This window comes from Pan paniscus, chromosome 20 (genome assembly GCF_029289425.2).
Source record: "Pan paniscus chromosome 20, NHGRI_mPanPan1-v2.0_pri, whole genome shotgun sequence".
Lineage (NCBI taxonomy): Eukaryota > Metazoa > Chordata > Mammalia > Primates > Hominidae > Pan > Pan paniscus.
Genome location: NC_073269.2, coordinates 42,468,111 through 42,493,794, shown reverse-complemented (window position 1 = coordinate 42,493,794; position 25,684 = coordinate 42,468,111). Strand labels below are relative to the sequence as shown.

At 43.3% G+C, this 25,684-nt stretch overlaps 1 protein-coding gene across 6 annotated transcripts in view; it reads left to right on the top strand.

Annotated features, from left to right (window-relative positions):
- ZFP14 (ZFP14 zinc finger protein) overlaps positions 1–25,167 on the top strand; it is a 54,955-nt gene extending 29,788 nt beyond the window's left edge. For 2 of the 6 annotated variants that reach the window (XM_008960791.5, XM_008960790.7), the window contains exons 5-7: positions 8,459–18,621; positions 19,580–19,804; positions 24,192–25,167. In XM_008960791.5, coding sequence (XP_008959039.1) covers positions 8,459–9,825 — 1,367 coding nt within the window. In that variant the 3' untranslated portion in view covers positions 9,826–18,621; positions 19,580–19,804; positions 24,192–25,167. Of the gene's footprint in view, positions 1–8,458; positions 18,622–19,553; positions 19,805–22,906; positions 23,084–24,191 lie in introns of all 6 variants that reach the window. The other 4 variants (XM_055103070.3, XM_055103071.3, XM_055103073.3 and 1 more) reach the window with 4 other exon arrangements.
- Positions 25,168–25,684: the final 517 nt, after the last annotated feature.

Below are 25,684 nucleotides of genomic sequence, written 5' to 3'. Positions count from 1 at the left end.
ACCCGGCTACTTTTTTGTGTGTGTATTTTTAGTAGAGACAGGGTTTCACCATGCTGGCCATGCTGGTCTCAAACTTGTGGAGTTTGAGTTCAAAGCAGTCTGCCCGCCTTGGCCTCCTGAAGTGTTGGGATTACAGGCGTGAGCCACCGTGCTCAGCCTATCTATTGTTCTTTTTTATTCCTTTCAACCTTGATATCTTCTTCAAATCCATGTCTCTATTCACTAGTCTTCTCTTGTGCTAATTCTAAGCTGTTGTTAAAGCTGTCCGTTAGATTTTTCATTTTCATTTTAATATTTATAGATAATATACATAGTATATATTATATATATATTATATATATATATATTTTTTTTTGAGACAGAGTCTTGCTCTGCGACCCAGGCTGGAGTGCAGTGGTGCCATCTTGGCTCACTGTGGCCTCTGCCTCCTGAGGTTCAGGTGATACTCCTGCCTCAGCCTCCTGAGTAGCTGGGATTATAGGTGCACACCACCACGCCTGGCTAATTTTTTGTATGTTTAGTAGAGATGGGGTTTTGCCATGTTGCCCAGGCTGGGCTCAAACTCCTGAGCTCAGGTGATCTACCCACCTCAGCCTCCCAGAGTGCTGGGATTACAGGCGTGAGCCACTGTGCCCAGCCTGTAAATTCACATTTTCAAAGGGCGTTAAGGGAATTATTAATTAAACTGGTATATTATTCTGATAAAATACAAATATTTTTTAGTTCTAGAGGAGAAATTATGTTCTTCCTGTTTTTTTTTTTTTTTTTTTTTTTTTTTTGAGACAGAGTTCCCCTCTTATAGCCCAGGCTGGAATGCAATGGCGTAATCTTGGCTCACTGCAACCTCCGCCTCTCCTGGGTTCGAGTGATTCTCCTGCCTCAGCTTCCCGAGTAGCTGGAATTACAGGCATGTGGCACTACACCCAGCTAATTTTTTGTATTTTTAGTAGAGATGGGGTTTCACCACGTTGGCCAGGCTGGTCTTGAACTCCTGACCTCAGGCGATCTGCCCACCTCGGCCTCCCAAAGTGCTGGGATTACAGGTGTGAGCCACTGTGCCCAGCCCTCCTCTTCTTGTTGAATAGAATTTTCCACTGAGATACAGAGTCAGAGCATTGATAAAAAAAATACAAGCCAGCTTAAGTTCCACCTCTTGTTTCTGGGATCTCTTGGGGAGGAACCAGTTGGTGTTATTTCCTCTGAGAGCTGCTTCTTCCAAAGCAGGTATAGCACCTCCTACAGGAGGTCCCAGAAGGTTGCAGCACAGGCGGGGTCAAATCCTGACTCTGGAGTTCGAGACCAGCCTGGCTAACGTGATGAAACCGTCTCTACAAAAAATACAAAAATTAGCAGGGCGTGGTGGTGCATACCTGTAATCCCAGCTACTCGGGAGGCTGAGGCAGGAGAATCGCTTGAATCCAGGAGGCGGAGGTTGCAGTGAGCCAAGATTGTGCCACTGCACTCTAGCCTGGGTGACAGAGTGAGACTCCGTCTCCAAACAAACAAACAAAATCCTGACTTCCCTGACTGTCCTGGTAAGACATCCTCCAGAACCTCTGTATCAAGGAGTCAGCTGGTGTTACCCTGATACACAGGTGCTGGGCATTCTGATCTCATGAAGGCCAACTTAACCTAAAGGGGTCAGCTTCCCAGGTTTATCAGTGATAGCTATATATTTGTATATTTGTGGCTTGAACACCTCAAACAGAAGTATCCACCCAAATACCTACCCAATCCTTTTAAAATGTACTTAAAAGCCAGTTACACAATTTCATTTAAAATGAAATGTCAATCCTTAATTCAAATTCCTGTAGTATTATTACATGGCAGCCAATTACTTATTTTTCTGTTCTGTAGGCTTTGCCTATTCTATGTGACTATCTGGTGACCAAAGAAAGCCATTAGAAATGGACTTTTCTAAGGGAATATGTGTGGGCAAAGAGAAAGAAGACTTTTTTTTCTCACTCTGTTGCCCAGGCTGGAGTGCAGTGGCATGATATTGGCTCACCTCAACCTCCACCTCCCAGGTTCAAGAGGTTCTCCTGCCTCAGCCTCCCGAGTAGCTGGGGTTACAGGCACGTGCCACCACACCCAGCTAATTTTTGTATTTTTAGTACGACAGAGTTTCACCATGTTGGCCAGGCTGGTCTCAAACTCCCGACCTCAGGTGATCTGCCTGCCTTGGCCTCCCAAAGTGCTGGATTGACAGGCGTGAGCCACTGCGCACAGCCTGATTTCATTTTTATACTCAAAGATAACTTGGAGTATTAGGTTTTATAAAATGTTCGGGGCCACTTTAAATATAATTGAGTGCTTTCTCAAGTTTTGATAACCTTCAAAATAATTTTTGGAGTGGGTCTTTGATTACTTTTTCTTTTTCTTTCTTTCTTTTCTTTGTTTTTTTTGAGATGGAGCCTCACTCTGTCACCCAGGCTATAGTGCAGTGGCGTGATCTCGGCTCATTGCAACCTCTGCCTCCTGGGTTCAAGTGATTTCCTGCCCCAGCCTCCCGAGTAACTGGGACTATAGGCGCCTTCCAGCACACCTGGCTAATTTTTGTAGTTTTTGTAGAGACGAGGTTTCACCATATTGGCCAGGCTGGTCTCGAACTCCTGACCTCAAGCAATCCACCCTCCTCGGCCTCCCAAAGTGCTGGGATTACAGACGTGAGCCATTGCGCCCAGCCTTGAATACTTTTTCTATACTTTGTTAGTAATTAGCCTTGGTTGTCATAGTAGTCCCTTATAATTTTCAAAATATTCTGTTTTGTTAGTTATTTACATGTGTCAAGAACTATGTTATTTCTACAACTTCACCCTACTTGCAAGCTGACAAGTTAGCTTGCCGTAGTGTCATGGATGCTGGCAGGAAACACATGCTCTCAGTCAAAGACAAAGGATTTGATTGCTCTCAGCACAGCCAGCAGTTCCTCCTTGCCTGCAAGTCACATGAGGCTGATAAGGATGGGTCTAGATAGTTCCTGAGCATGCAGTGAGCTGCCTTATAGAAAAGGAACACTGAGCTTAAAGAACCCAAATCATTCATCGTGGGCAATAAGTGTGCGTAGCCTTAGCTTGGAAGGAGACATTACCTTTATTATCCTGAACAAGCAAGCGAACCTGCCTATTGATCCAGAGACGTTATCTCTACCTTGCAAGGCTGTTTGTTATAGTATAGAAACATTCTTGAAAAGATATCCCAGAACAAAGGTAGGTAGTGCTTCTGCCAACAAGATGTACAAAAAATGTGAGAGCGGCTGGGCGCAGTGGCTCACGCCTGTAATCCCAGCACTTTGGGAGGCTGAGGCAGGTGGATCACGAGGTCAATAGATCAAGACCATCCTGGCCAACATGGTGAAACCCCGTTTCCACTAAAAATACAAAAAATTAGCTGGACATGGTAGCAAACACCTGTAGTCCCACCTACTCAGGAGGCTGAGGCAGGAGGATCACTTGAACCCGGGAGGCAGAGGTTGCAGTGAGCTGAGACTGCGCCACACTACACTCCAGCCTGGCGACAGAGCGAGACTCTGTCTCAAAAAAAAAAAGTGAGAGCTCTATGGGGAGTTGTCACTGAATAGCTAGTGGCCATTTTTTATTTTGTTTGAATGCTTTCCTTTTTCTCTTATTATCTTAGCTAATGGTTATGTTCCACTGATTGTTTTTGTTTTTGTTTTTTGTTTTTTTGTTTTGTTTTGTTTTTGTTTTTGTTTTCCAAACAACCTGGGTTTTTTGTTTGTTTGTTTTGAGACAGGTTGTCGCTCTGTCACCCAGGCAGTGGCATAATCATGGCTCATTGCAATGTCCGCCTCCCGGGCTCAGACGATCCTCTTTCCCTCAGTCTTCCAAGTAGCTGGGACTATAAGCAAGCACCACCATGCCTGGCTAATTTTTTGTAGAGATAGGGTTTTGCCATGTTGCCCAGACTGGTCTTGAACTCCTGGGCTCAAGCAATCCTCCAGCCTCAGCCTCCCAAAGTGCTGGGTTTACAGGCATGAGTCATCGTGCCTGGCCAACCTGGATTTTTTATATGTCTTTCATTTCTGTTATCTAATTAATGAAATTCTGCTTTCATTTTAATCTATTTCTTCATTCTTTGTTCCTCAGTATACTTTGTTGTTCTTTTTCTAACTTTTGTGTGGGATACTCGTATATTTTCCTTCATTTCTATTGCTCTAAGAATTTAAATGTATCTATAAAATTTCTTCTAAGATCTGTAGCTATATTTCGTAGGTTCTCTATAATGTAGTATTTTTCAATATTACTGTTCTATATTTAGGAAAGAGTTTTAAAATCTGAAGTGAAGATGTCTTTTGGTTTCATGATTTTGTTTTTTCCTATTTTGTCTTGCAGTGATCACAAACTATTCTTTGGGTCATTTCACCAGTTTTACACATTTATACTGTAGTCACAGAAAAAAATTCTCCTCCTTTCCTATACCATCTCAACCCATGTCTTTGCTTACTTCATTCAGCATTTTCGATTTTCTTCATGAAAGTACCCCATCTGGATCATGATCTTCAAGCCCACATCCAACATAGCCTCTATTTTTACTCTGTTGCATTCAGGTGACCCCAGATGCCCTTCCATTTTTTATAGTCAGTCTGCTGTACTTGACATTTACCATGACTTTTTGCTCAGGATTTCATAAGCCTTTCAATGTTAGCATGATTGAAAAAAAAATACTTTAGTTGCGTTGGCTACATGGGAATGGATAGGACCACACATGGGGAGGTTATGAAGGAACAAAAGTTTTGTTTTGTTTTGTTTTGTTTGAGATGGAGTTTCACTCTTGTTGCTCACGCTGGAGTGCAATGGCACAATCTTGGCTCACCCCAACCTCCGCCTCCCGGATTCAAGCAATTTTCCTGCCTCAGCCTCCCGAGTAGCTAAGATTACAGGCATTTGCCACAACGCTCGGCTAATTTTGTATTTTTAGTAGAGATGGGGTTTCTCTCCAAGTGGGTCAGGCTGTTCTTGAACTCCCGACCTCAGGCGATCTGCCCCCTCGGCCTCCCAAAGTGCTGGGATTATAGGTGTGAGCCACAGTGCCCGGCCAACAAAAGTTTGAGTAAGTGTAGCATTGATAAGTCATAGTATAAATTCTATCAGAGATAAGTAAATCATTATAATATGGTATAAAGTAGCAGTCCCTACCTTTTTGACACCAGGGACCGGTTTTGTGAAAGACAATGTTTCCATGGACTGGAGCGGGAGAAAATGGTACATGGTTTTGGGATGAAACTGTTCCACCTCAGATAATCAGGCATTAGATTCTCATAAGGAGTGTGCAACCTAGATCCCTCACATACACAGTTCACAATAAGGTTCATGCTCCTATGAGAATCTAGTCACCGCTGATCTGACAGGAGGCCGAGCTCAGGCGGTCATGCTCGCTCACCTGCTGCTCACCTTCTGCTGTGCAGCCCGGTTCCCAACAGACCATGGACTGGTCTGTGGCCTGGGGGTTGGGGAGCTCTGGTATAAAGATTAGAGGCAGATATACCTATTAATTAATGATTATATAATTATGAGAATTAAACTGGTAATATCTATTATGTATTTGGGATTTGCTAATTAATGGTGATAATAGAGATTGTTTCTGCCCTGGGGGTAGTTCAAGGATAACACTTAACTAACAGACTAACTAAACTAACAGAATAATATGAGAAAATTAATAAACATATGATTCAAAAATTGGAGAAAGTGTTATAAATATGAAAAAGAATGTGCATGGCCAGGTGCAGTGTCTCGCACTGTAATCCCAGCACTTTGGGAGGCCGAGGTGGGCAGATCGTCTGAGGTCAGGAGTTCGAGACCAGCCTGGACAACATGGTGAAACCCTGTCTCTACTAAAAATACAGAAAAATTAGCCGAGCCTGGTGGTGGGTGCCTGTAATCCCAGCTACTGGGGAGGTTGAGGCAGGAGAATTACTTGAACCCAGGAGGCAGAGGTTGCAGTGAGCTGAGATTGTGCCACTGCACTCCAGCCTGGGCAACAAGAAACTCCATCTCAAAAAAACAAAGAAAAGAGAAAGAGTGTGCTAAGATAGAGTGTGGTTTGACTGTTTGTCTCCTCCAAAACTCATGTTGAAACTTAATCCCCAATGGGTGGGATCTATGAGGGGTGAATGGGTCACAAGGGCTTTCATGGCTTAATGGATTAATGAGTTATTATGGGAGTGGGACACATGGCTTCGTAAGAAGCAAAAGAGACACCTGAGCTGGCACACTCAGCCCCCATTACCCATTGATGGTCTGTGCGCTGCCTTGGGACTCTGCAGGGTTGTCACCAGCAAGAAGGCCCTCACCAGATGCAGTCCCTCAACTTTGGAGTTCTCAGCCCCCATAATTGTTAAGAAATAAACTCCTTAATCTGTCAGAGTAGAGTAGAAATAATAATAATACATTCCTTTTCTTTATAAATTATCCATTTTCAGATACTTCATTATAAGCAACAGAAAATGGAGTAAGACAAGAGTAAAGTGCATAGACTTAAATAGGGCCAGCAGGACTAGCCTTTGTGAAGAAGTGATTTTGATTTGAGGCTGAGAATGAAAACCAGCCAACCATGCAGTGTCAGAGGATTCCTCAAAGAAGGAGCAGCCTGTGAAGAGTCCTATTTATTTGGAACAGTTGTGGGGCATTTTGTGCGTTGAAAGAGGCCAGTATGCTATGAACAGAGAGAATAAATGGGAGAAGATATTTGTTGACAAGCAGCAGCTTTATTATTTATGCTCAGGTATTTATATTTTATTCTAATGGTAAAGAGATAGCATTGAAAACATTTAAACAGAGAGACTCAAATATTGATCAGCATCCCAATAATTTCTTGAAGAATATAAACAAGAACAAAACAATTACTTGCCCAGGACTTTGTCCTATAGATGGTTTCAGTCAGTTAAAAACACCTCTGCATAGTTTAAACAAATCTCTAGGTGATTCTTATCCACACTTAAAACAGGGCTTCACTGATTTGACTTGCTTTCCTAATCACCAGCCCTGCCTGCACTCCTGGACTCTTTATTTGCTGTGTTTCCCTTTTTCAAAATGATGACAGTGCAATCTGTCCCATGGTACACATTAGCAGAATAGTGACAAAAGAATTGTGTATAATGTAGAAGATGATTGGCTCATGAGTAATTTTCCTAGTCCAGTGGAGCTAGCTTAGTGGAGGTATATTTATAATGTTCAGTAGGAAAGACAAAGGCCTTCTACATGATGCTTTATTATCAGGAGCCCTTTCACCCCTGTTTTAAGAAAATTAGTAATAAATGTCTGCACCCAGGGCTCCCTCCCCAGAGGAATGTACCATCAACCTTGCATGGCCTCTTATCTAAAGACAGGCTGCACTTTACCTTACTCCCACCTTAATGATGTCCTCACTGGCTCTGGGCTTTATTTTCATGTACAGTGTCTCAGGACCTGAAGTCTAGCATTGTCTCTTTATTTTTGGGCATTTTAATACACATGAAGTGGATTTTAGCCATGCTGAGCTGTCTTTTGGTTTATCCCTTTAGATGTCAACTATTTTATTTGTTAGTGTTCTACTGATTAAAGATGCATAGAATTGGCTGGGCATGGTGGCTCACACCTGTAATCCCAGCACTTTGGAAGGCTGAGGCGGGCGGATCACCTGAGGTCAGGAGTTCGAGACCAGTCTGGCCAACATGGTGAAACCCTGTCTCTACTAAAAATACACACAAAAATATTAGCCGGGCTTGGGGGTGTGTGCCTGTAATCCCAGCTACTAGGAGGGCTGAGGCAGGAGAATTGCTTGAACCCGGGAGGCAGAGGTTGCAGTGAGCCGAGATTGTGCCACTGCACTCCAGCCTGGGTGACAGAGCAAGACTGTGTCTCAAAAAAAAAAAAAAAAAAAAAAGGCATAGAATGAAGTGGTCCTCGCCGGGCGCAGTGGCTCACTCCTGTAATCCCAGCACTTTGGGAGGCCGAGGCAGGTGGATCACGAGGTCAGGAGATCGATACCATCCTGGCTAACACGGTGAAACCCCGTCCCTACTAAAAAATACAAAAAAAAATTAGCCGGGCGTGGTGGCAGGTGCCGGTAGTCCCAGCTACTTGGGAGGCTGAGGCAGGAGAATGGCATGAACCTGGGAGGCGGAGCTTTCAGTGAGCCGGGATCACACTACTGCACTCCAGCCTGGGCAACAGAGCAAGACTCCATCTCCAAAAAAAAAAAAAAAATTAAGTGGTCCTGCTCCGGGCCTATTTTTCTTCTGAACACAGTAATTTTTAGTGTGTACTTTTGTAGAAGATAAGGTTTTTTAGGTACACATATATAAGATTGTGGCAGAAATGTCTATGTTTGAGATCTGTCTAATCCATTCAACTTGTAACAGGCATTATTTTAGGTGCCTTTTCTCTATAGAAGTGGTTTTTTTGTTTTTTCTTTCTGGAACAGGAAAACAGTATGTATTTGCTTTCTTGTTTTCTTTCAGATTTGGAGTCCAGATACAGGACCAATACTTTATCTCCAGAAAAGGACATTTATGAAATATATTCATTTCAGTGGGATATAATGGAAAGAATTAAAAGCTATAGCCTTCAGGGTTCCATTTTTAGGAATGATTGGGAATGCAAAAGCAAGATTGAGGGGGAAAAGGAACAACAAGAGGGATATTTTGAGCAAGTGAAAATTACCTCTGAAAAAATGACCACTTACAAAAGGCACAGTTTTCTTACTGAGTATCAGATCGTTCATAATGGAGAAAAGTTGTATGAGTGTAAGGAGTGTAGGAAGACCTTTATTCGTCGCTCAACACTTAGTCAACACCTGAGAATTCATACTGGTGAGAAACCTTATAAATGTAAGGAATGTGGGCAGGCCTTTAGACAGCGTGCACATCTTATTCGACATCACAAACTTCACACCGGTGAGAAACCCTATGAATGTAAGGAGTGTGGGAAGGCCTTTACAGTGCTCCAAGAACTTACTCAACATCAGAGACTTCATACAGGTGAAAAACCCTATGAATGTAAGGAATGTGGAAAGGCCTTTAGAGTACATCAGCAACTGGCTCGACATCAGAGAATTCACACTGGTGAGAAACCCTATGAATGTAAGGACTGTGGAAAGACCTTTAGACAGTGTACACACCTTACACGCCATCAGAGACTTCATACTGCTGAAAAGCTCTATGAATGTAAGGAATGTGGGAAAGCCTTTGTATGTGGTCCAGACCTTAGAGTACATCAGAAAATTCATTTTGGTGAGAAACCCTATGAATGTAAGGAATGTGGAAAGGCTTTTAGAATATGCCAACAACTTACTGTTCATCAGAGTATTCATACTGGTGAGAAACCCTACGAATGTAAGGAATGTGGGAAGACTTTTAGATTAAGACAACAACTAGTTCGCCATCAGAGAATACATACTCGTGAGAAACCCTATGAATGTATGGAATGTTGGAAGACCTTTAGTAGTTACTCACAGCTTATTTCACACCAGAGCATTCATATTGGTGAGAGACCCTATGAATGTGAAGAGTGTGGAAAGGCCTTTAGACTGCTCTCACAACTTACTCAGCATCAAAGTATTCACACTGGTGAGAAACCTTATGAATGTAAGGAATGTAGAAAACCTTTTAGACTGCTCTCACAACTTACCCAACATCAGAGTATTCACACTGGTGAGAAACCTTATGAATGTAAGGAATGTGGTAAGGCTTTTAGACTTTATTCATTTCTTACTCAACACCAGAGAATTCATACTGGTGAGAAGCCCTACAAGTGTAAGGAGTGTAAGAAGGCCTTTAGACAGCATTCACACCTTACTCAGCATCAGAAGATTCATAATGGAATTTAATAGAAGAAAGCCTTCAAATGTATATGATGTTACAGAACATCAGAAAATTCATTTTTGAGAAAATGTGTTTCATGCTCAATTCCAAGCATAATAAATTTTATATTAGAGAAAGAATATGTTGATTTAAAAGCCTTCCAACACCATTTAAACATGGTTTATCTTCAGCAAATTCCTATGAGAGAATAATGTAATGAATGTAGGAAAATCTTTAGCCTTATCTGTCATTATCTCCCTTTCTCCACTTGATTACCAGTTTGATTTATTGGACAAGATACTAAGCTTCTGTGCCTCATTTTGCTGACTTGTAAAATGGTAATAATAGTACTTATATGTATTAGTTATTTATTGCTGCGTAATAAATTACCACAGACTTAGTAGCATAAAATAACATACAATTATATCTTATAATTTGGATCAGGAGTATAGGCATGACTTAGTTGGGTCCTCTGCTTCAGGGTCTCTTGCAAGGCTACAGATTTCAGCCAGGGCTGAGATCTCATCTGAAGGCTCAACTGGGGAAGGATCCACATCCAGACTAACATAGTTGTTACCCAGTGTATTTCCATGAGGCCTGTTGCATTGAGATTCTCAGTTTCTAGCTGGCTGTTGGCTGAACGCTGACTGCAGCTCCTGGCCACAATAGCCTCATCAACATGGCTGCTTGCTTCATCAAGGCATGCAAGCCAAAAGGGAGGAGAGTCTGCTAGCAAGATGGAAGTTACCATCTTGTGTAATCTAATCATGGAAGTAACATTCCCTCACCTTCTACTGGTAGAAGTAAGTTACTAGGATAGTCCACACTCAAGAGAACGGGATGATACAAGAGTGTGAATAAGTCCTGGAGACAGGACCACTGGGGGGCCTGTTTAGAGTCAGCCTGCCACACTGTGGAATAGGATTGTTGCAAGGAGTAAGTAGTTAATACTTGGAGGAATCACAGTCATATAGCATGTATTCTGTAAATATTATCTGTAATTGTTATTATTGTCATTAGTATTAGTGAATTCACATAAAAGGAAGATCTGTAGACATAATAAATGTAGAAATGCCTCCTGTCACCTCTCATAAATTATTAAACATAATTTATTCTAGGTAAAATTTAGATTGTAGTGAATGTAGGAAGTTCTTCAGCACTTGAGCTGCATTAGAAATTTCATGCCAAAAATGAATTTCATGAATGTGAGGTCACTAGTAATACAGCTGTTGAAGAATTAGAGGGAAATAGGAAATGATTTTCCCATAATTCCAGAAAGCAAAAGGCTTACAATCCCTGTTGTCTGACCACAGTTTAAAATTAATTAGAAACTATCAAAAATGTGGCTTAAAAGAAATTAACCACCTAGGAATTTAATATTGTTGTGTATATTTATGTGTGTGTATAAAACTCCTGTGGGAAAGAAACAAAACATCATTCTATAAGTCAGTATACTTTTGGATGCTCAAAATGCCATATCTTCAACCAGTAGGAGTTGTTTCAAGTTGAGTTTTTGATGTGATCCCACCAATAATTTGATAGTTTACTTGATTGTGGCTGCATAATTTGGTAACCTATGAAAGATGCTAGAGCACCAATGTATAATTTTTTTGAGACAGGGTGTCACTTTGTCCCCCAGGCTGGAGTGCAGTGGTAGAAGCACAGTTCACTGTACCCTGTTCCTCCTGGGCTCAAGTGATTCTCCCACCTAAATTTTTTTTTTTTTTTTTTAGAGAAAGGGTCTCACTATGTTGCCCAGGCTGGTCTTGAACTTCTGGGCTCAAGTGATCCTCCCTCCTTGGCCTCCAAAGGTGCTGGGGTTACAGGTATGAGCCACCACACCCAGCCCAACTCATTATTCTTGAAATCAATAAATCAGAGGAAAAATTGTCATTTAGTTTCCTTTTCCCATGTGAACCAAATTTCAGGGTCACCAGAAGTTCATCAAATTCAAATGAATTTGGCCTGGCACAGGGGTCCACACACCTGCAATCCCAGCAGTTTGGGAGGACAAGGTGGGTGGATCACTTGAGGCCAGGAGTTTGAGACCAACCTGGTTAACATGGTGAAACCCTGTCTGTACTAAAAATACAAAATTTAGCCAGGCATGGTGGCACACACCTGTAGTCCCAGGCTGAGGTGGGAGGATCACTTGAACCCAAGAGGCAGAGTTTACAGTGAGCTGAGATCATGCCACTGCACTCCAGCCTGGGTGACAGAGTGAGACCCTGTCTCAAAAAAAAATTTTGTTTTTTGAATGGGTTTTTCTTTTTTGAAGAAGTCTAATCTAGAAGGAATTATAGGATTAGAAAAATCACCATTTTCTAGACCTTAATGGAATAATGGGTCCAGAAAACATGATCTTCAATGGGTACTACAACTAATAGGTGAAATATTTTATAGCAAGATTTTTATGGTGGATCTATCAAGCTGGCCACCTCTGAACCCTTTGATCTGTTTTAACCTTAATAAAAATGGGTCTATCAGACAACACACTTCCTGACGTAATGCAATAGGAAGTCCACACCACCATCTACAAAGCCTTATTGCTGGAATAATGAACTGAAAGCAGACAGGGACTAGATGAACAGTATATGGTCATCCCTTGGTATCCATGGGGAATTGGTTCCAGGATCCTCCACTGATGGTAAAATCTGAGGATGCTCAAGTCCCTTGTATAAAATGGCATAGTATGTATTTGCATATTACCTACTCACATCTTCCTGTATACTTTAAATTATCTTTAGATCACTTATACTTAACACAATGTAAATACTATGTAAATAGTTGTTATACTGTATTTTTCAATTTGCATTATTTTTATTGTATTTTATTTTTATTGTTTTTTTTGAGTATTTTCTATTTGAGATTGGTTGAATCTGCACATATGGAGGGCTGGCTATAAAGGGCACCACAAGGAAGAAGCCAAACAGATCCAGAATGTGTGAAATTCTACAGAGCAAATTACCTGATTTCTTCAACTAACAGGTAGCATGAAAATACAAGGGGAAGGGCAACCATTAACAGATTAAAAGAGACTTAAAGAGACATATCAACTAAATTCAGTATGTTGGCATTACTTGGACCTGGTTTGAACAAAACATAAAAAGCCATTTTGGAGACAGTGAGGGAAGTGTGGACATGGACTGAATATTAAATGATATTTACATATATTAATTTGGTTAGGGATTATGTCAGTGTGATTATAAAAAATAAAAGATCGTATGATATGAGATACATACTATGAAATGAAGATAGACACATTTGGATTAAAATATTCTAGCAAAAGAAAAATAATTGGCAAAGAGAGCTGGAAACTAAATTGGCAACATGTTGATAATTTAAGTGGAGTGGTTTGTTCATGGAGACTTATTGTTCTAATATTTCTACTTTTGTATGTGTTTGAAATTTCAATAATAAAATGTTTAAAATCAAAACCAAAATTATAGACTATGTAGAAATGAATGACAGTGAGATGCCTGCACATCTAACCTTGTCAGATATAATCAAAGTTCTGTTCAGTGACAAATTAATGCCCTGTAATGTGGTAAGGAAATCTTATTTGTGGATACAGTCTTCATCTTCTTCACTTACCCACAGCAGCAACACCAGGCCTGTCACACAGATGAATGTGTTGAGGGAATGAATAAGTATTTCCATCAAGAAAAAGGAAACAACAAAATAAAACCAACCCAAGTAAAGAACAGCCAAGTGGCCAGGTGCGGTGGCTCATGCCTGTAATCCCAGCACTTTGGGAGGCCATGGCAGGTGGATCACCTGAGGTCGGGATTTTGAGACCAGCCTGACCAACACTGAGAAACCCCATCTCTACTAAAGATACAAAATTAGCCGGGCATGGTGGTGCATGCCTGTAATCCCAGCTACTTGGGAGGCTAAGGCAGGAGAATCACTTGAATCCAGGAGGCGGAGTTTGTGGTGAGTTGAGATTGCGCCACTGCACTCCAGCCTGGTAACAGAGCAAGAGTCTGTCAAAAAAAAAAAAAAAAAAAAAAAAAGGAACAGCCAAGTAACAGTAGAAAGTAGAAATTAAGAGAATGGAGAATATTAGACTTAATTCAATGTTAATAGTGATTAGATTTTGGCAGTTATAATCAAGGAAAAGAAAATGAAAGATAATACATTTAGAGTGTTAATGATGATAAAAAAGACACAACTCTAGATTATATCAAGCAGATTTTTAAAATTATAAGGCAAAACTAGGCCGGGCACAGTGGCTCACACCTGTAACCCCAGCACTTTGGGAGGCCGAGGTGGGTGGATCACTTGAAGTCAGGAGTTCGAGACCAGCCTGACCAACATAGCAAAACCCCATCTCTACTAAAAATACAAAAATTAGCCTGTCATGGTGGCGGGCACCTGTAATCTAAGCTACTGGGGAGCCTGAGGCAGGAGAATTGCTTGAACCCAGGAGGCAGAGGTTGCGGTGAACCAAGATCACGCCACTGCACTCCAGCCTGGGTGACAGAGTGAGAACCTGTCTCAAAAATAATAAACATAATATGGTAAAACTATACATGCACACATGCACAAACATGTATATTCATTCCAGTATAAGTAAAAATGTAGGATTACATTTTTCCCCCAAAAGGAATATGTTTTACAATTAACTCACTGTATAACCCAAATAGATTAACAAAAAGTGTGTGTGTGTGTGTGTGTGTGTGTGTGTGTGAACTCCCTGCTTAAAAAATCTGATACTTATAAAAACTTTAAGGAATAGATAATCCTAAAGATTTTACCAATTAATTCTGCAAGGTAAAATAATCCTAATAAAAATTAGATGAAGATAGCTTCTGAAAGCAAATTCTAGACCACCTTCATTATGAAGATTCTATTTTTCACAATTCTAAATAAAGTTTATTTAGAATTTATTACAAAATCTATCTTTGCTAATAGGTCAGTGTTTCTTTTCCCAAGCACCAAATACCTCCAGAAAGCCTGTGTTTGACCCCTAAATTCAACATTCTCCAGAAGTTTGCTTCAAGGAATACTAATTCTCGATGGTATTTGAAAAAAAGATTTCTTGGGAAAATAGGCAAATGAAGCAAAACATAAAACATCTACTTTTGGCCAGGCATGGTGGCTCACGCCTATAATCCCAACACTTTGGGAGGCCAAGGCGAGCAGATCACTTGAGGTCAGGAGTTTGAGACCAGCCTGGCCAACATGGTGAAACCCTGTCTCTACTAAAAATACAAAATTAGCTGGGCGTGGTGGCTTGCACCTGTAATCCCAGCTACTTGGGAGGCTGAGGCAGGAGAATTGCTTGAACCCAGGAAATGGAGATTGCAGTGAGCCGAGATTTTGCCATTGCACTCCAACCTGGGCAACAAGAGTGAAACTCAGTCTCAAAATAAAATAAAATAAAATAAAAATCTACTTTTGAGGAATTCAAAGTATACATGATCAGTTTGTCAAAGATTTAGTTAAGACATTTTTATTTAACTGAGTGTATCTCAAATTTATTGTGGAATTCTCAGTCCGAATATCTGGAATAGGAACAGCTTTGTTAGATGCTACCATAACCACAATGAATGTCTTCAAGGGTGTAATTTTAGATATGGTGAGTGGTTGTGTTGGGGGCGGCGTAAGTCAGGGCAATTTTTTGCAGCTCACATCATGCTCTGAAAGTAGCTACCTGCTTTAATGGATGGTTAGTGCTTTTCTATAGAATGGAAAAGATTCCAGCCCGATCCTTGATATGTTTGTATTAAACATGCTTATATATTATATTAAACAATGATTAAGGACATAAATGAGTTTCTGTGGTAATAAAGATGCTATATTGAATATCATTTTGTGTATTTTCTAATTTCCTTAAAGAGTCAAGAATCTAAGGTATTACCTAGAAATGAAATTGTTCGTTATAGGCTGTATACACTTTCAGCTTCACTGCTTATTGCCAAATTGTGGCTCCACCATTGTTCCAGTTTTGAATCCCTTTGATCATTGAATATCAGTTTTCATATTTCCCTACCTCTGCTATAAGTTTCAATATTTATTACACTGGGCCAGGCACGGTGGCTCACACCTATAATCCCAGCACTTTGGAAGGCCAAGGCAGGAGGATTGCTTGAGCTCAGAAGTACGAGACCAGGCTGGGCAACATGGCAAAACTCCGTTTCTACAGAAAATACAAAAATTGGTTGGGTGCGGTGGCATGTGCCTGTGGTCTCAGCTACTTGGGAGGCGGAGGTGGACGGATCACTTGAGTCTGGGAAGTCAAGGCTGCAGTAAGCTGTGATCATGCCACTGCACTCCAGCCTGAGTGTTGGAGTGAGACCCCGTTTCAAAAAAAAAAAATTATTACCTTGATTACAAGTGAGTCAAGCATCTGTTCATATGCGTTTATTGGCCAATCGTGTTTACTGTGCTTTTTAATGATGCCTTTGCTGTATTTTTTTTTTTGCATTCTCATTTATTGATTTTTCAGGATTCTTAAAATAGTTTAGTATCAGTCGGGTGCGGTGGCTCACGCCTGTAATCCCAGCACTTTGAGAGGCCAAGGCAGGTGGATCACCTGAGGTCAGGAGTTCAAGACCAGCCTGGCCAACATGGTGAAACCCCATCTCTACTAAAAATACAAAAATTAGCTGGGCGTGGTGGTGCTCACCTGTAATCCCAGCTACTCGGGAGGCTGAGGCAGGAGAATCTCTTGAACCCAGGAGGCAGAGGTTGCAGTGAGCCGAGATCGCGCCACTGCACTCCAGCCTGGGTGACAGAATGAGGCTCCGTCTCAAAAAAAAATTTTTTTTTTCAGGTATTGATCATTTTAGGTATTAAACATTTATAACCCGACCTCAAGTTATCTGCCTGCCTCGACCTCCCAAAGTGCTAGGATTATAGGCATAAGCCACCAATTCTGGCCTCTTTTTCTCTCCAATTCTGAAGCTTCACCACGAAGCAGTCAGAAACCAGGGACAGTAAGCCAGGAAATGAGGAAAAGAACTGAAAAGGCAGAAGCCATCCATATTTTATTTCCTCCTCTGCCATCTTACCACACTCCTTCCCCTTCCTCCACAGCATGGCTGAACTAAGGGAGAGCAGAACCCTCATCTGTAAAAAATGCTTAAGGTTTCTTTTTCTTTCTTTTTCTTTCCCTCCCTCCCTCCCTCCCTTTTCTTCTGTGGGGAAAAGAGAGATCAGACTGTTACTGTGTCTATGTAGAAAGAAGTAGACATAAGAGATTCCATTTTGTTCTGTACTAAGAAAAATTCTTCTGTCTTGAGATGCTGTTAATCTGTAACCCTAGCCCCAACCCTGTGCTCACAGAGACATGTGTTGTGTTGACTCAAGGTTTAATGGATTTAGGGCTATGCTTTGTTAAAAAAGTGCTTGAAGATAGTATGCTTGTTAAAAGTCATCACCATTCTCTAATCTCAAGTACCCAGGGACACAATACACTGCGGAAGGCCACAGGGACCTCTGCCTAGGAAAGCCAGGTATTGTCCAAGATTTCTCCCCATGTGATAGCCTGAGATATGGCCTCCTGGGAAGGGAAAGACCTGACCATCCCCCAGCCTGACACCCGTAAAGGGTCTGTGCTGAGGAGGATTAGTGAAAGAGGAAGGCCTCTTTGCAGTTGAGACAAGAGGAAGGCATCTGTCTCCTGCTCGTCCCTGGGCAATAGAATGTCTTGGTGTAAAACCCGATTGTATGTTCTATTTACTGAGATAGGAGAAAACATCCTTAGGGCTGGAGGTGAGACACGCTGGCGGCAATACTGCTCTTTAATGCACCGAGATGTTTGTATAAGTGCACATCAAGGCACAGCACCTTTCCTTAAACTTATTTATGACACAGAGACCTTTGTTCACGTTTTCCTGCTGACCCTCTCCCCACTATTACCCTATTGGCCTGCCACATCCCCCTCTCCGAGATGGTAGAGATAATGATCAATAAATACTGAGGGAACTCAGAGACCAGTGTCCGTGTAGGTCCTCCGTGTGCTGAGCGCCGGTCCCCTGGGCCCACTTTTCTTTCTCTATACTTTGTCTCTGTGTCTCTTTCTTTTCTCAGTCTCTCGTTCCACCTGACGAGAAATACCCACAGGTGTGGAGGGGCAGGCCACCCCTTCAATAATTTACTAGCCTGTTCGTTGACAACAAGACTGGTGGTGCAGAAGGTTGGGTCTTGGTGTTCACCGGGTGGCAGGCATGGGCCAGATGGGAGGGTCTCCAGCGCCTGGTGCAAATCTCCAAGAAAGTGCAGGAAACAGCACCAAGGGTGATTGTAAAGTTTTGATTTGGCGCGGCAGGTAGCCATTCCAGCGCAAAAGTGCGCAGGAAAGCTTTTGCTGTGCTTGTAGGCAGGTAGGCCCCAAGCACTTCTTATTGGCTAATGTGGAGGGAACCTGCACATCCATTGGCTGAAAGCTTCGTCTATTTGAGGCTGACTGAAAGCGTTCCTTTCTTCTGTGTTGCCTGGAAACGGACTGTCTGCCTAGTAACATCTGATCGCGTTTCCCATTGGCCGCCGTTTCCGGAAGCCCGCCCTCCCATTTCCGGAAGCCTGGCTTAAGGTTGGTCTGCAGGTGGCCTCCAGGTGCAAAGTGGGAAGTGTGAGTCCTCAGTCTTGGGCTATTCGGCCACGTGCCTGCCGGACATGGGACGCTGGAGGGTCAGCAGCGTGGAGTCCTGGCCTTTTGCGTCCACGGGTGGGAAATTGGCCATTGCCACGGCGGGAACTGGGACTCAGGCTGCCTCCCGGCCGTTTCTCATCAGTCCACTGGACTCGTGGGCGCTCGCACTGGCGCTGATGTAGTTTCCTGACCTCTGACCCGTATTGTCTCCAGATTAAAGGTAAAAACGGGGCTTTTTCAGCCCACTCGGGTAAAACGCCTTTTGATTTCTAGGCAGGTGTTTTGTTGCACGCCTGGAAGGGAGGGAGTGACCCGCAGGTTGAGGTTTATTAAAATACATTCCTGGTTTATGTTATGTTTATAATAAAGCACCCCAACCTTTACAAAATCTCACTTTTTGCCAGTTGTATTATTTAGTGGACTGTCTCTGATAAGGACAGCCAGTTAAAATGGAATTTTGTTGTTGCTAATTAAACCAATTTTTAGTTTTGGTGTTTGTCCTAACAGCAACAACTTCTCAGGCTTTATAAAACCATATTTCTTGGGGGAGATTTCTGTGTAAGGCACAGCGAGTTAGTTTGGAATTGTTTTAAAGGAAGTAAGTTCCTGGTTTTGATATCTTAGTAGTGTAATGCCCAACCTGGTTTTTACTAACCCTGTTTTTAGATTCTCCCTTTCCTTAAATCACCTAGCCTTGTTTCCACCTGAATTGACTCTCCCTTAGCTAAGAGCGCCAGATGGACTCCATCTTGGCTCTTTCACTGGCAGCCCCTTCCTCAAGGACTTAACTTGTGCAAGCTGACTCCCAGCACATCCAAGAATGCAATTAACTGATAAGATACTGTGGCAAGCTATATCCGCAGTTCCCAGGAATTCTTCCAATTGATTACACCCAAAAGCCCCGCATCTATCACCTTGTAATAATCTTAAAGCCCCTGCACCTGGAACTATTAACTTTCCTGTAACCATTTATCCTTTTAACTTTTTTGCCTACTTTATTTCTGTAAAATTGTTTTAACTAGACCTCCCCTCCCCTTTCTAAACCAAAGTATAAAAGAAGATCTAGCCCCTTCTTCAGAGCGGAGAGAATTTTGAGCATTAGCCATCTCTTGGCGGCCAGCTAAATAAATGGACTTTTAATTTGTCCCAAAGTGTGGCGTTTTCTCTAACTCGCTCAGGTACGACATTTGGAGGCCCCAGCGAGAAACGCCACCGGGCGAGAGCCGGGCCCGCTGTGTGCTCCCCCGGAAGGACAGCCAGCTTGTAGGGGGGAGCGCCACCTGAAAAAAAAATTTCCAGGTCCCCAAAGGGTGACCGTCTTCCGGAGGACAGCGGATCGACTACCATGTGGGTGCCCACAAAAATTCCACCTCTGAGTCCTCAACTGCTGACCCCGGGGTCAGGTAGGTCAGATTTGACTTTGGTTCTGGCAGAGGGATGCGACCCTGATGAGGGTGTCCCTCTTTTGACTCTGCCCATTTCTCTAGGATGCTAGAGGGTAGAGCCCTGGTTTTCTGTTAGACGCCTCTGTGTCTCTGTCTGGGAGGGAAGTGGCCCTGACAGGGGCCATCCCTTGAGTCAGTCCACATCCCAGGATGCTGGGGGACTGAGTCCTGGTTTCTGGCAGACTGGTCTCTCTCTCTCTTTTTCTATCTCTAATATTTCCTTGTTCAGGTTTCTTGGAGAATCTCTGGGAAAGAAAAAAGAAAAGAAAAACTGTTATAAACTCTGTGTGAATGGTGAATGAATGGGGGAGGCCAAGGGCTTGCGCTTGTCCTCCAGTTTGTAGCTCCACGGCGAAAGCTACGGAGTTCGAGTGGGCCCTCACCTGCGGTTCCGTGGCGACCTCGTAAGGCTTAAGGCAGCATCGGGCATAGCTCGATCCGAGCCGGGGGTTTATACCGGCCTGTCAATGCTAAGAGGAGCCCAAGTCCCCTAAGGGGGAGCGGCCAGACGGGCATCTGACTGATCCCATCACGGGACCCCCTCCCCTTGTTTGTCTAAAAAAAAAAAAAAGAAGAAGAAACTGTAATAACTGTTTACATGCCCTAGGGTCAACTGTTTGTTTTATGTTTATTGTTCTGTTCGGTGTCTATTGTCTTGTTTAGTGGTTGTCAAGGTTTTGCATGTCAGGACGTCGATATTGCCCAAGACGTCTGGGTAAGAACTTCTGCAAGGTCCTTAGTGCCGATTTTTTGTCACAGGAGGTTAAATTTCTCATCAATCATTTAGGCTGGCCACCACAGTCCTGTCTTTTCTGCCAGAAGCAAGTCAGGTGTTGTTACGGGAATGAGTGTAAAAAAACATTCGCCTGATTGGGATTTCTGGCACCATGATGGTTGTGGGTATTTAGATTGTCATACCCCACATCCAGGTTGATTGGCCCTCCTCTAAACTAAACTGGTGGTGGGTTCAAAACAGCCACCCTGCAGATTTCCTTGCTCACCTCTTTGGTCATTCTGTAACTTTTCCTGTGCCCTTAAATAGCACACTGTGTAGGGAAACCTACCCTCGTACTGCTTTACTTCGTTTAGATTCTTACTCTGTTCCTCTGTGGCTACTCTCCCATCTTAAAAACGATCCAAGTGGTCCTTTTCCTCCTCCCTGCCCCTTACCCCGCACATCTCGTTTTCCAGTGCGACAGCAAGTTCAGCGTCTCCAGGACTTGGCTCTGCTCTCACTCCTTGAACCCTTAAAAGAAAAAGCTGGGTTTGAGCTATTTGCCTTTGAGTCATGGAGACACAAAAGGTATTTAGGGTACAGATCTAGAAGAAGAGAGAGAACACCTAGATCCAACCGACCCAGGAGATCTCGGGCTGGCCTCTAGTCCTCCTCCCTCAATCTTAAAGCTACAGTGATGTGGCAAGTGGTATTTAGCTGTTGTGGTTTTTCTGCTCTTTCTGGTCATGTTGATTCTGTTCTTTCGATACTCCAGCCCCCCAGGGAGTGAGTTTCTCTGTCTGTGCTGGGTTTGATATCTATGTTCAAATCTTATTAAATTGCCTTCAAAAAAAAAAAAAAAAAAAAAAAAGGGGAACACTTCCTCCCAGCCTTGTAGGGGTTGGAGCCCTCTCCAGTATATGCTGCAGAATTTTTCTCTCGGTTTCTCAGAGGATTATGGAGTCTGCCTTTAAAAAGGCAAGCTCTGGACACTCTGCAAAGTAGAATGGCCAAAGTTTGGAGTTGAGTGGCCCCCTGAAGGGTCACTGAACCTCACAATTGTTCAAGGTGTGTGGCGGGTTGTTACTGAAACTCTCGGCCTCCTGGATCAGTTTCCCTACATTGATCAATGGCTGAGTTTGGTCAGGAGCCCCCCCTCCATGGCTCCACTCATGCACCATTCATAATTTTACCTCCAAGGCCCTCCTGAGCCAGACCGCGTTTTCGCCTCGACCCTCAGCCGGTTCGGCTCCCCCTGTACTGCCTCTCCCTGAAGAAGAGGAGAGTCTCCCTCACCCAGTCCCACCGCCTTAAAACCAGCCTACTCCCTTAGGGTCATCCCATGTCTCCTCGGCTATGTCCCCTGTAGGCTCATCACCCATTGCCTCTTGGTTGCAACCGTGGCGGGAGGAAGTAGCCCCTCTACTACCACTGAGAGAGGCACAAGTCCCTCTGGGTGATGAGTGCTCCACCCCCTTCCTGGTTTATGTCCCTTCTTTCTACTTCTGACTTGTATAATTGGAAAACCCATAATCCTCCCTTCTCTGAAAAGCCTCAGGCTTTGACCTCACTGATGGAGTCTGTACTCTGGACACATTGGCCCACCTGGGATGACTGTCAACAGCTCCTTTTGACCCTTTTCACCTCTGAAGAGAGGGAAAGTATCCAAAGAGAGGCCAAAAAGTACAACCTCACATCAACCAATAGGCCGGAGGAGGAAGCTAGAGGAATAGTGAATTAGAGACCCAATTGGGACCTAATTGGGACCCAAATTTCTCAAGTGGAGGGAGAACTTTTGACGATTTCCACCGGTATCTCCTCGTGGGTATTCAGGGAGCTGCTCAGAAACCTATAAACTTGTCTAAGGCGACTGAAGTCGTCCAGGGGCATGATGAGTCACCAGGAGCGTTTTTAGAGCACCTCCAGGAGGCTTATCAGATTTACACCCCTTTTGACCTGGCAGACCCCGAAAATAGCCATGCTCTTAATTTGGCATTTGTGGCTCAGGCAGCCCCAGATAGTAAAAGGAAACTCCAAAAACTAGAGGGATTTTGCTGGAATGAATACCAGTCAGCTTTTAGAGATAGCCCAAAAGGTTTTTGACAATCAAGAGGTTGAAAAACAAAAACAAGCAGCTCAGGCAGCTGATAAAAGCCACTGATAAAGCATCCTGGAGTATCAGAGTTTCCTGTTAGATCAGCCTCATTTGACTTCCCCTCCCACATGGTGTTTAAATCCAGCTACACTACTTCCTGACTCAGACTCCACTATTCCTGTTCATGACTGTCAGGAACTGTTGGAAACTACTGAAACTGGCCGACCTGATCTTCAAAATGTGCCCCTAGGAAAGGTGGATGCCACCGTGTTCACAGACAGTAGCAGTCCCTTCCTCGAGAAGGGACTACGAAAGGCCAGTGCAGCTGTTACCACGGAGACAGATGTGTTGTGGGCTTAGGCTTTACCAGCAAACACCTCAGCACAAAAGCCTGAATTGATCACCCTCACTCAGGCTCTCCGATGGGGTAAGGATATTAACGTTAACACTGACAGCACGTACGCCTTTGCTACTGTGCATGTACGTGGAGCCATCTACCAGGAGCGTGGGCTACTCACCTCAGCAGGTAGCTGTAATCCACTGTAAAGGACATCAAAAGGAAAACACGGCCGTTGCCCGTGGTAACCAGAAAGCTGATTCAGCAGCTCAAGATGCAGTGTGACTTTCAGTCACGCCTCAAAACTTGCTGCCCACAGTCTCCTTTCCACAGCCAGATCTGCCTGACAATCCCGCATACTCAACAGAAGAAGAAAACTGGCCTCAGATCTCAGAGCCAATAAAAATCAGGAAGGTTGGTGGATTCTTCCTGACTCTAGAATCTTCACACCCCGAACTCTTGGGAAAACTTTAATCAGTCACCTACAGTCTACCACCCATTTAGGAGGAGCAAAGCTACCTCAGCTCCTCCGGAGCTGTTTTAAGATCCCCCGTCTTCAAAGCCTAACAGATCAAGCAGCTCTCCGGTGCACAACCTGCGCCCAGGTAAATGCCAAAAAAGGTCCTAAACCCAGCCCAGGCCACCGTCTCCGAGAAAACTCACCAGGAGAAAAGTGGGAAATTGACTTTACAGAAGTAAAACCACACCGGGCTGGGTACAAATACCTTCTAGTACTGGTAGACACCTTCTCTGGATGGACTGAAGCATTTGCTACCAAAAACGAAACTGTCAATATGGTAGTTAAGTTTTTACTCAATGAAATCATCCCTCGACATGGGCTGCCTGTTGCCATAGGGTCTGATAATGGACTGGGCTTCACCTCGTCTATAGTTTAGTCAGTCAGTAAGGCGTTAAACATTCAATAGAAGCTCCATTGTTCCTATCGACCCCAGAGCTCTGGGCAGGTAGAACGCATGAACCGCACCCAAAAAACACTCTTACAAAATTAATCTTAGAAACCGGTGTAAATTGTGTAAGTCTCCTTCCTTTAGCCCTACTTAGAGTAAGGTGCACCCCTTACTGGGCTGGGTTCTTACCTTTTAAAATCATGTATGGGAGGGCGCCACCTATCTTGCCTAAGCTAAGAGATGCCCAATTGGCAAAAATATCACAAACTAATTTATTACAGTACCTACAGTCTCCTCAACAGGTACAAGATATCATCCTGCCACTTGTTCGAGGAACCCATCCCAATCCAATTCCTGAACAGACAGGGTCCTGCCATTCGTTCCAGCCAGGAGACCTAGTGTTTGTTAAAAAGTTCCAGAGAGAAGGACTCCCTCCTGCTTGGAAGAGACCTCACACCGTCATCACGATGCCAACGGCTCTGAAGGTGGATGGCATTCCTGCTTGGATTCATCACTCCCGCATCAAAAAGGCCAACAGAGCCCAACTGGAAACATGGGTCCCCAGGGCTGGGTCAGGCCCCTTAAAACTGCACCTAAGTTGGGTGAAGCCATTAAATTAATTATTTTTCTTAATTTTGTAAAACAATGCATAGCTTCTGTCAAACTTATGTATCTTAAGACTCAATATAACCCCCTTGTTATAACTGAGGAATCAATGATTTGATTCCCCAAAAACACAAGTGGGGAATGTAGTGTCCAACCTGGTTTTTACTAACCCTGTTTTTAGACTCTCCCTTTTCCTTTAATCACCTAGCCTTGTTTCCACCTGAATTGACTCTCCCTTAGCTAAGAGTGCCAGATGGACTCCATCTTGGCTCTTTCACTGGCAGCCGCTTCCTCAAGGACTTAACTTGTGCAAGCTGACTCCCAGCACATCCAAGAATGCAATTAACTGATAAGATACTGTGGCAAGCTATATCCGCAATTCCCAGGAATTCGTCTGATTGATAACGCCCAAAGCCCCCGGTCTATCACCTTGTAATAGTCTTAAAGCCCCTGCACCTGGAACTATTAACTTTCCTGTAACCATTTATCCTTTTAACTTTTTTGCTTACTTTATTTCTGTAAAATTGTTTTAACTAGACCCCCCCTCTCCTTTCTAAACCAAAGTATAAAAGCAAATCTAGCCCCTTCTTCAGGGCTGAGAGCATTTTGAGCGTTAGCCGTCTCTTGGCCACCGGCTAAATAAACGGATTCTTAATTTGTCTCAGTGTGGCATTTTCTCTAACTCGCTCAGGTACAACAGTGGTAGTATTTTCCCCAACGTCTTATTTTTAGGGCACGTATGTAGAGTAACTTTTATGAAAGAAACCAGTTAAGGAGGTTTTGGGATTTCCTTTATCAACTGTAATACTGGTTTTGATTATTTATTTATTTATTTATTTGAGAAGGAGTTTCACTCTTGTTGCCCAGGCTGGAGTGCAATGGTGCGATCTTGGCTCACTGCAACTTCCGCCTCCCAGGTTCAAGCGATTCTCCTGCCTCAGCCTCTAGAGTAGCTGGGATTATAGGCATGCGCCACCACACCCAGCTAATTTTGTATTTTTAGTAGAGATGGGGTTTCTTCATGTTGGTCAAGCTGGTCTGGAACTCCCCGCCTTGGGTGATCTGCCCGCCTCAGCCTCTGAAAGTGCTGGGATTACAGGTGTGATCCACCACACCCAGCCGATTTATATGTATATAAATCACATTCCTCTAACCAAAATGTAGTGTTTCCTTCCAT